Below are 15,874 nucleotides of genomic sequence, written 5' to 3'. Positions count from 1 at the left end.
GCCCAGAGACCCCACACTGCTCTGGCCTCCACGTGCCGGACGCCAACGGCTTCCGTGGGACCCCACCTCCTTGTGTCCCCAAAGCCTCCTGACCCGGGTTAGGGGAGCGCTGATGGCTCTCCCATGGGCACACTGCCCCACCCAGGGGCACAGAGAGAGGGACTGGCTGGGGCTCATCCAGTCAGTTCATGTCACCTGACGAGCGCCTCGTTTTACAGACTTGGTGTCTTTATAAGTTGTTAGAAATGCAGGTTTTAAGAGCATCAGGTGTACCTGTCTAAATAAATCACTGTGTTTCATATCCTCGGCCTAAATGTTGTCCAAACACAGAGGGAAGGGCAGAGGGAACAGCCCAGCCGTCTCGAAGGGTTGACCCAGGACCTCAGTTCTGGTTTCTGGTTTCATCTGAAGAAGCCACAACATGGTGGGTGGTGGCCCCTCCCACTCCCGAGGTGCCTGGCAGCACAGGGTGGGGTGCGGAGGGGGTTGGCTTCTGGGCACAGGAGCAGCTGGCGAGGTTGACTGGGTCGGAAACAGGGAGAAGCAGTAAGAAACACGTGGGACAGGCCCCCGCAGGTGCCTCTGGCTGGGCCGCCTCCCGCCCCTGCCCTCCTCGCCCCTCCTCCTCTCTCTTCACCCCTCCCCTCCTCTGCATCTTTGCTTCTCCCCTTTGTCACTTATCCCTCTCACCCAAAAAAGAATTTCTTAAAACTGTGTCCACGAGGCCCACACTTCCAGGACCCACATATCTGGGGGTCGTGGCCACACTGCTGAGAGACGCAGTGTCCAGGGAAAGTGAGAATTGCAGGTCTGGGGCCCCGGCCTGTCCTGGTGGAAGCACCAGCAGGGGGTGGTCTCCATGTCCCGGAGCCCCCAGAAGGAGCGCCAGGCTCCATCCACCCCATGTCAGCTCATCTCCTCTTCCTCGAGGGCAGGTCCCACGTGTCCCCCAAGCCGGCTGAGCCCTCCCCTCCCTTGCACAGTGGGTGTCACCCTGTCCCACCTGCCCGCTGCTTGACAGTGGCAGTGGACACTGAGGATGGGGCAGAAGCTCCAGGGCCCAGAGGAGGAAGACACTCCCATCCCCGCCCCCACGGCTGACCCAAAGGTCACACTGTGTGACCCCATTTGTGTAACGTTGTGAAATGACAACTGTAAATAGGAAAGTGTGGGGGGGAGGGGGGGCAGGCGGGAAGGGAGGTGGGTGTGGCCATGAAAGGGGCCAAGAGGGACCATGGGGGGGAAGGTCCTGAATTGACACATGGATGCCAGCAGCGCACTGTGACCTCGACACAAGGTCTGCAGGATGCTGCCATCAGGGGAGCTGGGCTCACGGGCTGCCTGCAGAATGGGACGAGGATGTGTGAGTCAACGATTATCTCACAAAGTAGCTGCATGTGCCCTGGACTTGGGGCCCGAGAGTCCCTGGAAGGGACCGGTTCCTTGGTGGTGGCACCCGCAGGCTGTCAGAACAATGCGGGTAGGGGCCGGAGGGGTTCAGGGAGGGATGAGGCCCCAGAGCTCGGGCCTGGCCCTGGTTACCAATTAACGGGCCCCACGGTTTTACTTTAAATGACGGGGCCTGCACTTGAAGGGGGAACTGCCAGGGCTTCCGCGGCTCCTCAGTACTGGAGAGCGGGCATGGCGTGTGCCCCAGGACCAGACCCACCAGTGGGCGGCAGCGGGGACCAGAGGCCCAAGTGGGACAGCAAGCTACAGTACCTCCTCAGCTGCGTGGGCTTTGCTGTGGGCCTGGGCAACCTCTGGAGATTTCCCTACCTGTGCCAGAGCCACGGCGGAGGTGAGCCTGCATGGGCCCAGGGGACAGCGGCCGCCAGTCCCCACCCTGGGAATTAGAGATACACCACCACCCAGGGAGAAACCTGGCCCTTTGGGGACAGGGCACCAGGGCCTTTGGGACTCAGAGGAACCCTCCAAACGCTGCTTCTGTTCAGCCTGGCCTTGGCGTTGCTGTGCTACCTGCCAGGCTGGCACCCCTGTTCGTGTCACAGGGGCTCTGGTTTCACCCACAAGCTTCCCTAAGACGGCAGGTCCACAGGGGGCCACGGGTGGTGGGAAAACAGCCTGCAGTCACTTCTCCAGACACTTGTCTGTCTTCGTGCAGCAGAAATGTCACTTTCCACCCATAGTGCTGGGGACGTGAGGGTACCGACAGCATCCATCCTCGGGACCTGACATGATGTCACTCGGGTCTGTCCCCAGACGCGATGGGTGGGGGACTTTGCAGGCCAGGCTCCCCCTTTTCTGGGGTCCCACCTCGTAGGGGCCGTTTTGGGCTCAGTGCCAGCTTCCTTCTGCACCTGACACCTGAGGGCTCCCAAGTTCCCTGGTGGTGGTCACCTGGCTCCATGGGGTCTCCGCTTGGAGATGCGAGTGGCCTCTCCCTTGAATGGTCACTCTGGCCTCCTGCCTGCCCGGGAAATGGGGGTGCTGGGTTCTCATGCCTCGTTTTCTGGTCGGGGCATCATCCTTCCCTTCTCAAAGACAGACAGGTGACTCTCTTGGCCGTGTGGCAGGGGGACGGGGCAGGAGGGCTCTGCAGAGCGAAGCGGACAGAAGCAGGGTCTGACTGAGGGGCCTGCCTGTCACTGCCGCCCGATGGGTGTCAGAGCCTTTCTGGGGTTGGTGGCAGGACGGCCCCTCAGGAAGCTACATGGCCCTGATGCCCCAGGGGCCCTCTGCTGCCCTTTGCATCAGAAAGGAGTGTGATGGGGCGCGGGCGGGAAGCGAGGCCCGACACACCGGCGTCACCAACGTCTGACGCTTCACTCACCGTAAGTGGTTATCCATGTCCAGGGTACATGGGCCCGGAGTGTCCGAGGACTAACCTCCCAAGTCCTCGTCACCGCAGGCCTGGGCTGCGGCTGACCAGGGCGAGGCCGTGTCGCCGTGGTGGCCTGTGTCCCCAGGGCTACCAGGGACAACACAGTGCCTGTCACCACCTGAACCCCTAGTCCTTGGCAAAGGGGGGTCCCCTGTTTTTGAAATAGTCCTTTAGCCTCCATTTACAGATGTGAAACACTTGGTAAAATGTCATGAAATATTTAAATTTCTTTAACTCTCTCTTTTCCTACAAACGTACCCCCATGTGTGCAAAGGCCATTTTTGTACCACTTTGACCACGGTGACTGTTGGGAGACAGGATGTAAGTGGCAAGCAGGCGATGGCAATGTGCCACACTTTCAATCTGCATCACACGGGGGTGACAAGTGTTTTCTGTCACATTCGTGATCACTCAGCTTTGTAAATTTCCTCTTCAAATGTAAGAATCAGGCAACATTGTAACAGAATTGGCAATGACTGTCACATAAACACCGTTGTACTCTGTGGTGACAGTGACACCCGGCTGCTGGGGACTCTGTTCTCCTGACACATGGCAGTGCCCACCGGAGGGAGCTGCCGGTCCTAATGGCGCTGGGTCCCCACGTCTGTGGGCTGTGGGCTCCGGGAGGGGCCAGGGTCCCACTCAGTGCTGGGGGCCAAGCGATTTTTCTTTTCTTTTGTTTTTTTAAAGATTTTATTGGGGATGGGGAACAAGACTTTATTGGGGAACAGTGTGTACTTCCAGGACTTTTCCAAGTCAAGTTGTTGTCCTTTCAATCTTAGTTGTGGAGGGCGCAGCTCAGCTCCAGGTCCAGTTGCTGTTGCTAGTTGCAGGGGGCGCAGCCCACCATCCCCTGTGGGAGTCGAACCGGCAACCTTGTGGTTGAGAGGACGTGCTCCAGCCAACTGAGCCATCAGGCCACCTGGGAGCTGAGTGGCAGCTCATTGACTTCATTCTAGTTGTGGAGGGCGCAGCTCGCTGGCCTAGGTGGGAATCGAACTGGCAGCCCCGTTGCCCAGAGCTCGCGCTCTAACCAACTGAGCCACCCATCGACCCCATGGGACCAAGCGTTTTGTTCTCTTCCTTCCACTCTGGGCACCGTGGGGCCCTCACCCTGCTGTGCTGTGTGGCCCACCTCCTGGCACCTGGGCAGGCGTGTGGGCGAGGCTCCAGGTAAGAGGCCGTGGGGACACAGGTCCCAGCCAGCTCAGGGAGAAGCTGCAGAGGTCAGTGAGCCCAGCTCCCGGCCCCGGTCCTGGGGTGTCCGTGGGAGCAGAACAGCCCACCTGTTGTTGAAACAGCGCACGGGTCCTGTCCCCTCAGGGGTTCGCAGTGCTTGTCTGCGCTGCGCTCTGTCCGTCCACTGCTGACCGCCGCGTCCTTGCAGGGGCCTTCCTCGTCCCCTACTTCATTGCCCTGGTCTTGGAGGGGATCCCACTCTTCCACGCTGAGCTGGCCATCGGGCAGCGTCTGCGCAGAGGCAGTGTCGGGGTCTGGATGGCCATCTCGCCCTACCTGGGCGGAGTCGGTATGCAGCCTGCTGCCCCCTGCCCACCAGTGCTCGGGAGGCCAGGGTGGGGGCTGCGGGTTTGCTCGTCACGTGGGCACGATGCCAGCGGCCTGGAGCCTGCAGAGTAGGAGGTGCCCTGATGTGAGGGGCAGGGAGACCCGAGACCAGGCAGCAGCGTCCCCGTCACGCTCTGTGGAGGCCTCATTTGGTCCCCTGACAAACGACTTGGGTGGGGGGTGCTGTGGGGTGAGCTCAGGGTGCAAGAGGAGGACACAGTCGTGGGCCGTGTCCTCAGTCACTGCGGCTGTGCACATCAGGCCAGCACGGCCCAGGAGCTGGTGGGCATGGGGACGGGGTGGCAGAGGGTCACAAGAGGAGGCATTGCCCCTCAGGCAGTGTGGCCAGAGGCAGGCCAGCTGTGGGCAGTGGGCATGGCCCTGGGGGAGGCGTCAGGCCGCTGCAGCGGGAGGTGGTGACGGCGGCCTGCCTGCAGGGCTGGGCTGCCTCTCCGTGTCCTTCCTGATCAGCCTCTACTACAACATGGTCCTGACCTGGGTGCTGTGGTACCTCCTCAACTCCTTCCAGCAGCCACTGCCCTGGGCCACCTGCCCGCTGGACCTCAACCGCACAGGTGACGCAGGGCCGGGACGTCGCACTCGCCTTGCCCGAGCCTGCGCGGCTGCTCTGAAGCCACGCATTTCAGCTCCAGTTCTCTTCGCCCCGTGTGTCTGTTCACTGCTGGACCCGGGGCCCACGTATGCCCTGTTAGTCACAATGCAGCTTGTGGGGCTGGCGGCCGTGCTCGGCCACGGTGCTGAGAGGGAGGGGGCTGCTTTCCTGAGCTAGGTCTTTAGGTCTCGACCCCACCGGGGTCCTGCCAGCAGGCCCCGCGCCCCCAGAGTGGCTCCTGGAGGGGGGGCTGCAAAGCCTGAGTCCTGCCTGCATCCTGTGGCCAGCGCATGACGGGACTGCCTGGTTCCAGGGTTCGTGGAGGAGTGCCAGGCCACGAGCACCGTGAGCTACTTCTGGTACCGGCAGACGCTGAATGTCTCAGCTGCCATTGAGCACAGCGGCTCCGTGCAGTGGCGGCTGCTGGCCTGCTTGGCTGCCTGCTGGGCGGTCGTGTACCTCTGCGTCATCAGAGGCATCGAGTCCACGGGGAAGGTGAGAGTCTGCGGCCGGCCCCACGCCTCAGCTCCTGCAGCTGCAGAGGTCTCCCGGTGCCACCAGGGTTGACACGGTTTACAGGCCCTGCTGGGAGGGCCGTGGGCGGCAGGACGGTGGTGTCTCCAGGAGAACACTAGCCCTTTTCACTAGGAAGGGACCATCCTGACCCTGGTCCTGGCCTTCATTCTGAAGTCACCTGAGGTGTTAAAATAGCCACCTGCCATCTTTGACCATGTCCACGTCGTGTGTTCTTGTTCTTTTAATGTGTCAGGGCCTCTGGGTTTAAAGTGTGCTTCTTGTTGACAGCGTGCTCTGGGGTCTTGTGTTTTGCCCTGATCTGCTGATTCCTGCCTTTTGTTCGGGGTATTCAGAGTAGCTACGTTTAGTGCGATGACCAATGTGGCTGGTTCAAGTTCTCTTGTGTTGGTTTTCTCCTTGTCCCTGTTTCTTTGTTGGCTCTTTTCCACGGCCACGCTCTGCAAGCTTTGCTGGCCCGTTAGCGATAGCGCTTTCGCTTGTCTTCGTGCGTCAGCCCATGGCGGCCCCCTTGAGCAGCGCGGCAGGTAGAAGGAGGCCCTCCCTGCGTCACACCTGCATCTCCCTCCCTGCTTTCATGCTGCAGTCATACACCTTATTGCACGTTGCAACAGGAAGTGCATTGTTACATTTTTGTTTGAAACAATTGACTGTCTTTTAAAGAGAAAGACATAGTGAAGAAAAACCTACTGTGTGGCTTCCACACAGAAAGGACCAGGAGGGCCTGCCGGCCCGCTCGCAAGCCTGCCTTTCCAGGGGCCCAGCTCAGGGCCGCACCCTGGGTCACTGCCATCCACACCCCTCCCAGCACAGCCTGTAGACCCGCGTGGGCAAGTCCAGTGGACGCAGCAGCCGCGTGCAGTCCAGGCGCCTCTGAGTCCCGGCTGCCGTGGAAGGCTGTGCAGCTCTCCACGGACCCAGTGCACACAAGTCACTGTCACTCCCATGTGAGGGTCATCATGCTTGAGAGGATTGCAATTCTGAGGCAGAGCAGGGACCCCAGGAGGCCCCACAAGCCAGCCAAAAATTCCACATAACACTGCTACAGACGTCCCTAAAGATGGGTCTGGGTGACCCCCCAAGTCAGTCTTTATTTGAAGCTTGGGGGCAGTGAGGGAAGGCGTCCACTTGTGGGTTTATTTTGCATGGACACTGGTGTACAGACCCCTGCCCAAACCTGACTGAGAACTGGGAACTGTCCTGCTCTGGGGGGGAGGGTGTGGGCAGGTGTGCAGCCCCAGGGCTCTGTGAGCAGCCAGCTGGGGGCTGGGGGGAGAGCGAGAGCTGAGGGCCTGCAGTGTGGACGACGGAGGCCACCACCAGGGGGTCAGTGCCCATCTCAGGTGACCCCCGGGCACAACGCATACGCGAGTCCAAGGCGACCATGGCCGTGAACCGCAAGCCCCCCGAGCGTCACTGGAGTCCACCCCCACTCCCACCCCTACGGTGCCCTCCGCCCCAACCCAGCTGGAGTCCTAGACACGTGATGGGTCACTGGCCCACGAGGCGGTGCCGCACGCCTGCTTCTCTGAAGGTTTTTATATGGAACAGATGTCACTGAAAAGTCTCACAATCTGGCCTTTTTACAGGCGATTTACTTCACAGCCTCGTTCCCTTACCTGGTCCTGACGATCCTCCTGATCAGAGGACTCACCCTGCCCGGGGCAGTCGAAGGGCTGATCTACCTGTTCACCCCCAACGTAAGTGGCCATCCAGTGAAGTCCAGGCTCCAGAGGACACTGCCATCAGGGCCACAGCCCAGCCCACTTGTCCCATGCCCTGGCCATGGGGTGGGGGTGGGGGTGAGGTGGTCAGGGTCGGAGCGAAGGGGGGAGGACGCCGTTTAGGACATGCAGACTCTGGTGCCTGCCCGTGGGGTGTCGGGGGCCCGGGGGTCAGTGGAGAGGCAGGCTGGGGACCAGTGTCCTGCTGTAGGGCCCTGGGCTGCACACCTCTGGGAGCTCGTCCAATGGCCAGCCCCAGCAGGCGAGCGCCCACAGGACAAGGCGCTTGCCCACCAGAGCCCACAGCCCTTCTAGACCACCCCACATTCTCCAGACCCCAGGCCCCCAGGCAGTGACCCGCCCCAGGGGAAGGGAAGGGGCACCTGTGTGTGGTGGTAGGTTTCCCTGGGGCCCCCGGCGGCAGAAACATCAGGCACCATGTGCAGATGGACCCCCCGAGGGCCCTCCAGTTGCCCAGTCCAGCAGGTCTGAGGAGCAGAATAAACACATCCAGGCTCAGGTCGCCCAGACCCATTCCCGGCCCTGAGGTCTGCCACCAAGTTCTCACACCCACACGTCCATGTGGACGTGAGCCGTGGGTTATCTGAGATGCCACAGGACTTGAGGCCGAGTTTGCTGTGCTAACTGCCTTTCCAAGGTCCTTGGCCGGTCTACTGCTGTCCCGGGACCTAAGCAGGTGACAGCATTAATGAAAGCCACCCTGGAGGAAGCCCTGGCACCATTCTGGGACAGCAGGTGCCCGGGCCATGGTGGCTTATCTGTGGCACAACAAGGCTCTCCTGTCCCTTGTCCCCTCCAGATGCACACCCTCCAGAACCCCCGCGTGTGGCTGGACGCAGCCACCCAGATATTCTTCTCTCTGTCCTTGGCAATAGGAGGAAACATCGCGTTTGCAAGTTACAACCTGCCCAGGTAGGGTGGGGCTCGGGTGGCACCCATCCCCACACTCAGCACATCTTTATTGGGACTCACTGCCTGGGACGGAGGGTGACCTAGGGTGAACTTGAGATAAGACCAGACCTGGGGATTCTAGCAATTACTGAGTCATCCCCTGAGGGCTGGACGTCAGGGCCTCTATGGCAGCTTCTGGTCCGTTTCGGAGCCAGGCAGTCCAACCCAGGAACAAGGTCATCACTGGGGGCTGACACCGACCCCGCGAGCCCCGCGTGTGACGCACAAGGTCGCAGAGCAGAAATGCAGTGTGTGCTCCTCTGTGGTCCCTGGAGCAGGGCTCAGCCTCCGCTCCACAGGGAGCCAGAGCGGGACCTCGAGGCGGCATCGTGAGCTGCACAGCGAGAGCTGGTGCAGGCAGCTGGGCCAGGAGGTGCGGGGCGGGGACCAGGTGGGCCGGGGCTTCACTCTCAGCATTGACAAATTACCGCCTCAGCTGTCCCTCGAAATAGCTGTGTGCAGGCTACCCACCACCAGCCTCCAGGAATGCCCAGAAAAGCCCTCTGTCCCTGTGCCCGAGGCCCTGGGGCCGTGGAGGCAGGGCCGTCCTGAGACCCCAGGAGCAGAGCGGGGGGCGTCCCGGTGGGGGCGCTGAGGTGCAGGCACCACGTTCCTCCCCGAGGAGCCTCACCACAGAGCCGCCTGTGCCTACCTATGTCGGCCCAGGAACGACTGTGAGAAGGACGCACTGACCATCGCCCTGGTCAATAGCATGACCTCCCTCTACGCCTCCATCACCGTCTTCTCTGTCCTGGGGTTTAAGGCGGCCAAAGACCTCGGGCGCTGCCTGGATGGGTGAGTGCCATGCCCTAAGGCCACCGATAGGGGCTGCTGCCCGGGAGTCCCACACCCTGACCCTCTATTTCCTTAGGGGAGTGTCCCCCAAAGGGCACGTCCACCGGAACCTAGAACATGACCTGATTTGGAAATGGGGTTTTTGCAGATAGTGTGGGTAAGGATGAGGTCACACTGGAGAGGGCGCCCCAAATGCATGAGCACGTCCCTATACATACGAGACCAAAAAGGACACACAGACACACAGGGAAGGGCCACATGACAGGGAGGCAGAGGTTGGAGTGACGCTGCCGCAAGCCTAGGAAGGCCTAGAGCACCAGGACCTGGAAGAGGCAGGAGGGACCCCCGCTAAGAGTCCCCAGAGGGCGACCCGGCCATGTCCATGTCTATGGTGACACATGTCCCAACTGGGCTGTGCCAGCAGAGGGAGGAAGAAAAGGACAGATGCGGCCGCTCCCAGGATGGGGCGCTCTGGGAGCCGCTGAGGGTGTGCACCTCCTGGAAGGTTCTGGAGAGGCTGCGGGCCGCACCTTGGTGAACAGCATGGTCCCCACTCAGCTCTGCCAGCCGCTTCCACCAAGACGCCTGGGAACTCAAGCTGTTAATCCATGAACTGCTCCTGGATGTGTGTCCCGGGAGGCCCTTAGGACAGCATGGCCGTGCTGCGCTTGAGAGTTTGAAACACCAGAATCACCACCGACAGCAGACAGAATGTGAAAGCCGAGGCCTCAGCGAGGCTGTGTCAAGGACAGTGCCCACAGTGGTGGGGCAACAAGAAAGCATCGCACAGCCAGCTGACCTCGGCGGGACGCGCCACTCCAGGCGGCTGCGTCCCCAAGTAACCGCAGAAGAGCTGTGGGTGTGAATTCCAAGGTTACAAATAAGTTTAAGGAGTGGGCAAATTTGCAAATGCTGAAACATCCGCTGGGGCTGCCACCCTTACTGCAACCCTTAGGGAGTGCTGTGCCCAGTGCCCACGGGGGACCCACAGGTCCAGGAGGCAGGGCTGCCACCGTCTAGTCGTGCCCACAAGGGAGACTCCCCTGCAGGCCTGGGCCCCCTCTGGGCTGAGAACAGTCTTCCTTCCCCACCGTGTGCGTGAGGTAAATGATCAGCAGCCCCGCTGTGGCCACAGGTGTTCTCTCTGTCCCTGCAGAAACGTCCTCCGCCTCATCAATGAGTTTGATTTCCCTGAGCACAGCATCTCCCGGGACAACTATGCCACCGTCCTCACACACCTGAATTCCACCCAGCCCGAGAGGGTGGCCGGGCTGTACCTGGAGACCTGCCGCCTGCAAGACTTTCTGGATAAGGTACTGAGGGGCCTGGCCTCGCTGCAGGTGGCTGACGGGGGGTGGGCGTTACTGATGCGCAGAGCCAGGCCACGCCGGAGCTGGGCAGCCACAAAAACGGCGCGCTGAGTCCTGGGCACCAGGGCGGCAGGCTGGGGTGGGCATTCAGGAGGCGGCTCCTGGGGCAGAGGTGGGATGGGGGCCTGAGCCCAAGGCGCCTGGGTCCCACATCACCTGTTGGCTAAAGGCTGTCAGAGGACGAAGGTTCCTTTCCCTCACGTGCTTGTGTCTTGTCCCTGACACAGCCCAGACAGCAAGGGACCCCGCCTCCGCCCTGAGGCCAGGAAGCATGTTGGTGCATGTGTGTGTCATGTGTACGACACGTTGGTGTGTGTGTCCCAGGTGCCGCGTGTGTGTGTCCCAGCGTACTGCGTGTGTGTCCCAGCGTGCTGCGTCTGTGTCCCAGCGTGCTGCGTGTGTGTCCCAGCGTGCTGCGTGTGTGTCCCAGCGTGCTGCGTCTGTGTGTTGCAGAGTGCCTCAGGCACAGGCCTGGCCTTCATCGTCTTCACAGAGGCCATCCTGCACATGCCGGGTTCGCCCGTGTGGGCCGTGCTCTTCTTCTCCATGCTGTTCACCTTGGGGCTGTCATCCATGTTTGGGTACATGGAAAGCATCATCACACCGCTCCTGGATGTGGGGGTATTGCCCACATGGGTCCCCAAGGAGGTCCTAACTGGTGAGTGGCCAGATGCCCTCCTCCACGAGGGCTCAGGAGCTGGGCTGCAGCCCCAGTGGAGGGCTGGTCCTCTCGGGGCTTGTCCTGGTGGCCCTGTGCTGACTGGATGTCCCCGAGTATGTCACCGGGGAGCAGAGGGTCAGGGTGCAGGGAGCAGAGAGCCCTCCCGCCCCCACACTGCACGCTCAGGCCAACCCCAGTGTCCTCCTGCCCCTGGGAACAGCGCAGGTGGCGGTGGGGATGAGCAGACGGGAGAGCAGGTGCGAGGAGCTGGGAGGGCCACCGGCGACCTGCCTGCGCGGTGTCGTGTGTGTGCAGGGGCGGCCTGCCTGGCCTGCTTCCTCTCGGCCACCTGCTTCACGCTGCAGTCCGGGAGCTACTGGCTCGAGGTCTTCGACAGCCACGCCGCCTCCCTGAACCTCATCCTTTTCGCCTTCTTCGAGGTGGTCGGCATCGCCTACGTGTACGGGCTGGACCGGTGAGTTTCATGCCCCTCGGCTCCCGCCCCTCTGCTCCCGGCATCCACGTATGCGACGCCTGGGCATCGTGGAGCTGGTCTCCGGGGCAGCTACGGGGATGGGGACGGGGATGAGACGGAGCCACCTGAGGCCCCTCCCTGGGATCCACAGAAGCACCCACACAACCCGCCAGCCTGGCCGTGCCGGCCTCCCAGTCTGTGGGGGGGCGAGTGACAAACGGCCACCAGCCATGCAGGGTGGACTCCTCAAGTCCAAGGACAGGTGGACACTAGGACACTGGGAGATCCACCTTCCTGGATGCCCACCTGGATTCCTGCCTGGAGGCCTGTGAGAAGGCCCAGCACTGATCCTGCCCATCCCCACCTGGCTTGGGCCTGCTACACACTTGTCACTCACACCTGTCACACCTGTACTCACACCTGTCACTCATACATATATTCACACCTGTAGTCACACTTGTCACTCACACCTGTCACACCTGTACTCACACCTGTCACTCATACGTATATTCACACCTGTAGTCACACTTGTCACTCACACCTGTCACACCTGTACTCACACCTGTCACTCATACGTATATTCACACCTGTAGTCACACTTGTCACTCACACCTGTCACACCTGTACTCACACCTGTCACTCATACGTATATTCACACCTGTAGTCACACTTGTCACTCACACCTGTCACATCTGTACTCACATCTGTCACTTGTTACTCACCTGTACTCACACCTACACCACACCTGTCAATCATACTTGTACTCACACCTGCCACACCTGCACTCACACCTGTTGCTCTCACCTGTACTCACACTTGTCACTCACACCTGTCACACCTGTACTCCCACCTGTCACTCACACCCATACTCACACCTGCCACCCCTGACCACAGCTTTGCATGAGTGGCCCTAGAGGTTGTGCTCTCTGTCCTTGGCTCCAAGGGGTCCTGGGAGACAATGAATGTCAGGGCCTTCATCTGTTCTGTGGGCCCAGGGGCCAGTGCGTTTGTCCCGAGGTGGACACTGACCACACGGAGAGATGGAAGAGAGAGGCAGCTGTCTGGTGGGGGCCTGACCTGGTGTGTGGGACGAACAGTGAGCCCTTGACTCCGACCAGCCTTGGGTCTCAGGAGACACTCAGGCACCGTCTGGAGTGGAGCTGGGTGGGGGGGTGGGGGGATCGGGAGGGGAGCAAGCAGGGGAGGGGCCGCGAGGAGGTGCCTGTCTTCCAGTCGGATCCTGGGCATCACTGATGCTGCAGCTGCTGCACTTCCTGGGTCACCTCTGTCCCCACCCTTGCGCCAGAGTGGCTCAAAGGTGGCTTCTCCACCCTGTGCACTGAGGGCACCAGGTCAGGTGCCAGCTTCCCTCCCACAACTGGGCTAGCAGGAGCTTCGCTGCTTCTCACCTGGTCGCTGAGCCTCCTGGGGTGAAACCCACAGGTCCAGTCCATTGGCACCTCACCCAGGTGCTGGGCTGGGGCCGGGCTGACCGCCTCCCTGCTGCCTGGCCGCCCCTGGTCAGCGCTGTCCCTTGGCAGGACTGACCTGCTCACTCAGGCCTTTTTCCCATGTCGGCCAGGGGGTTGAGCCCTCGTCGGGATCTGTGAGTGCTGCCCATTGGCGGCTGCTCAGGAAGGCATGGGGCAAAGGATGGAGTGGAGGTGGGGACAGCCCCACAGGCCATGTCTTGGTGACACTGGATGAAGCTGTAGGCTGAGTGGGTGGGCAGACCGGCAGGGCGCTGGCGGGAGGGCCTGAACCCAGTGTCTGTGTGGCAGGTTCTGTGATGACATAGAATGGATGACCGGGAGGTGGCCGGGCCTCTACTGGCGGGTGACCTGGAAGGTCATCAGTCCCCTGCTCCTGCTGACCATTTTTGTGGCCTACTTCGCGCTCCTGACCCAGACGCCGCTGAGCTACAGAGCCTGGAACCCCCAATACGTAGGTCCTTCAGAGGGACCCAGAATCCCTGAGACCCACTGCGGGTCTGGCCTGGCCTTGGTGCCAACCAGGGCCCAGATGACCCTCATGGTGGACAACTGTACCCTGAGTGACCATGTGGCTGACTCTATGGGAACTCCAGTGGCCTCTGGGGGCATCAGAGGCCACTCTGGCAGCCCAGGGAACCTTGGGCAAGGTCCTTGGCCAGTGGCGGGAGGTCAGGAGAGATTCCAGACTCTGTCAACATCACAGGTCCCAGTAGCCTTACGTACAGGGACATGGCCTCCAGCTGCACGTCCCAAGTGCTGTGGGGACAGGCACTGCACACTGCCCACCCCTGGTCTGAGACAAGAGAAGGGGTACACAGCACGTGTCCTAGAACTGCCACCAAGCCCTGTCAGGGAGGGTGCGCAGGCTGCACTCTGGCCCAGCCCTCGCCCGCCGGGCTGTGCTCAGCCACCTGTCACCCAGCTGTCTGCTCTGAAACTCACTGTGCCCCTTGTCGGGAGCGTGGAAGTAATTCGTTCCAAATTGCCCTTAGAAAGGGATGCTGTCCCAGACACCAAGGCAGGAGCAGCAGGAGTGGCACTGCGCTTCTCAAAGCATTTCCGTGACTGTCATCCTGTTAGAGACACAGCCGTGCCTTGTGGACCTCTCAAGGGGGCCACAAGTCGTGGGAGGTGTTGCCCCCCTCGTAGAGGAGAGAAGGGAGCGTGGGGTCCGACGATGCCCAGGGGATCAGGCTGAGGTGGGGCCCCTCGGGGTGGTCAGGGCACCTTTTCCATCCCTCCACCTGCTGGTTTGTTTCAGGAACAGAGGGAGTGAAGCTGCCCGCACAACCCAGGTCCACGTAGCCAAGGGTCTGCCTCGCTCCGCCCTGGGAGGTGGGGGTGGGGTGGGGGCTGATGCTGTCCACTTCCCGGTGCTCACTGTGGCCTCGCGTCCTTCAGGAGCAGTTCCCCTTGAAGCAGGAGAAGTCCTACCCGGGCTGGGTGTGGGCCATCTGCGTGCTGCTGTCCTTGCTTCCTGCACTGTGGGTCCCAGGGGTGGCGCTGGCCCAGCTGCTCGCCCAGCGCCGGCGGAAGCAGGAGGATATGCGGCAGGACACACGCCTGGAGCTGCAGGACAGTGGGGTGTGCTGAGGGCGGGGGCGGCAGGAGGGCCCAGCTGTGTGCCTCCATTATATTCATCCTGACCCGACACCTGTGCTTGTGCCACGGACACCCACATGCCCTCCAGCCTCGCTCGGGCAGCCCAGCCCCTCATCACAGTCCATGCTGTTTGCCCAGCAGCGGCAGTGTGTGGTCCAGCTCCCTGGGCCCTGCAGTCTGGGGTCCTGCACGGCACCGTCTGGGTGGCCGCAGGCCGTGCTCGGCAAAGCCACTGGCAAGACGGGGAGAGGATCCATTGCCAAACAGGCCACACCCATTGCAGTCCCGGGAACATCTGCGTCATGGGGAGGGTCTGTCATGACTGAGCATGTGAGGGACCCATGCGGGCAGCAGGAGCGTGGGCCTGTCTCAGGGGAGGTGGGCAGCCTGACGCAGAGAACTTTCCCAGGGAACCCATGGCCGCCCACTTGCCCCAGGACCCACGATGGACCCTCCTCAAGGGCCAACTGGTGACTCCTGAGGTCACATCACAGACACTGCCTGTTGTCCTTTTAAACTTTCTCAAAGACCACATGTGTCGAGAAGGTAGAAAAAGGCCGATTATCATTCAGGCTCCTACTGTGTCCACTCACCCCCAGTCACCCCGTGGTGCCCGCCCTGCAGCCGACGCCATGACCTGCCCTTCCGGAGCCCTTGGGACAGCGCCTCTCCCCCAACCCCACTGTGCTCCCGCTCCGCCTGCCTCCCACCAGCACCGCCGGCCAGGGAGCAGGTCTCAGGCTCTGGGCCTCACACAGGCTGGCTACTGACCTGCCACATGGACACCATTGGGTCCGTGGCTCCGCGCTGCTGGGAACAGCCCATGGGAAGACCCAGCACACCCCTCTCTAAGCACCTTTTAAACAAGTCCCTGGGCGGACTAACGCTGTCCAGGGTGCTGAAAAATCCCCAGATGGTGGGTTGTAAATAGCCTGTGTCGGGTGTGCTTCTAGGAGCCATCAGCGCCCACAGCCAGCCCAGACCCGGGCAAACTACTGCTGCCTATGAGCCCCTGGATCTTAAAATGGACAGCACTGCAGGGTGCCCCGAAGTCTGTCCAAAGCCCCCCCGTGGGCGAGTCCTGCCCACTGCCCTCATGCTGCCACCCTTGCCCCACCTCTGCTGAAAAACCAGCAATGGCCGCTGAGTCTGTCATGCAGCATCTGACACCATCGCCTCAGCCTCCTTCTTCCACTTGCACGGACCGTGATGACACTGCTCCTG

The 15,874-nt window shown here is 61.5% G+C and overlaps 1 protein-coding gene across 2 annotated transcripts; it reads left to right on the top strand.

The window, feature by feature from the left end:
• Positions 1-1,581: 1,581 nt before the first annotated feature.
• On the top strand, positions 1,582-15,817 carry SLC6A18 (solute carrier family 6 member 18). Of its 2 annotated transcripts, none has more exons than XM_019744615.2 (12): positions 1,582-1,801; positions 4,233-4,373; positions 4,849-4,986; positions 5,338-5,519; positions 7,148-7,258; positions 8,103-8,215; positions 8,921-9,049; positions 10,206-10,362; positions 10,873-11,077; positions 11,396-11,555; positions 13,337-13,499; positions 14,450-15,817. In XM_019744615.2, exons 1-12 carry the CDS (start codon positions 1,642-1,644, stop codon positions 14,639-14,641), a joined length of 1,851 nt encoding a protein of 616 aa, XP_019600174.2. In that variant the 5' UTR covers positions 1,582-1,641; the 3' UTR covers positions 14,642-15,817. The 2 variants fall into 2 exon arrangements, with proteins under 2 accessions (XP_019600174.2, XP_074185230.1); XM_074329129.1 differs by lacking the exon at positions 14,450-15,817 and adding an exon at positions 14,310-14,365.
• The last annotated feature ends 57 nt before the right edge of the window (positions 15,818-15,874 follow it).

This window comes from Rhinolophus sinicus, linkage group LG03, assembly GCF_036562045.2.
Source record: "Rhinolophus sinicus isolate RSC01 linkage group LG03, ASM3656204v1, whole genome shotgun sequence".
NCBI lineage: Eukaryota > Metazoa > Chordata > Mammalia > Chiroptera > Rhinolophidae > Rhinolophus > Rhinolophus sinicus.
This window is presented reverse-complemented; position numbering and strand designations above follow the sequence as displayed.

Excerpts from the sequence above, each read along its gene's own strand:
- SLC6A18 (XM_019744615.2), top strand. The coding sequence starts at position 1,642 with ATGGCGTGTGCCCCAGGACCAGACCCACCAGTGGGCGGCAGCGGGGAC. Across the intron at positions 4,374-4,848 it reads GCCCTACCTGGGCGGAGTCG|GGCTGGGCTGCCTCTCCGTG; the intron begins GTATGCAGCCTG and ends GCCTGCCTGCAG. Across the intron at positions 7,259-8,102 it reads TCTACCTGTTCACCCCCAAC|ATGCACACCCTCCAGAACCC; the intron begins GTAAGTGGCCAT and ends TGTCCCCTCCAG.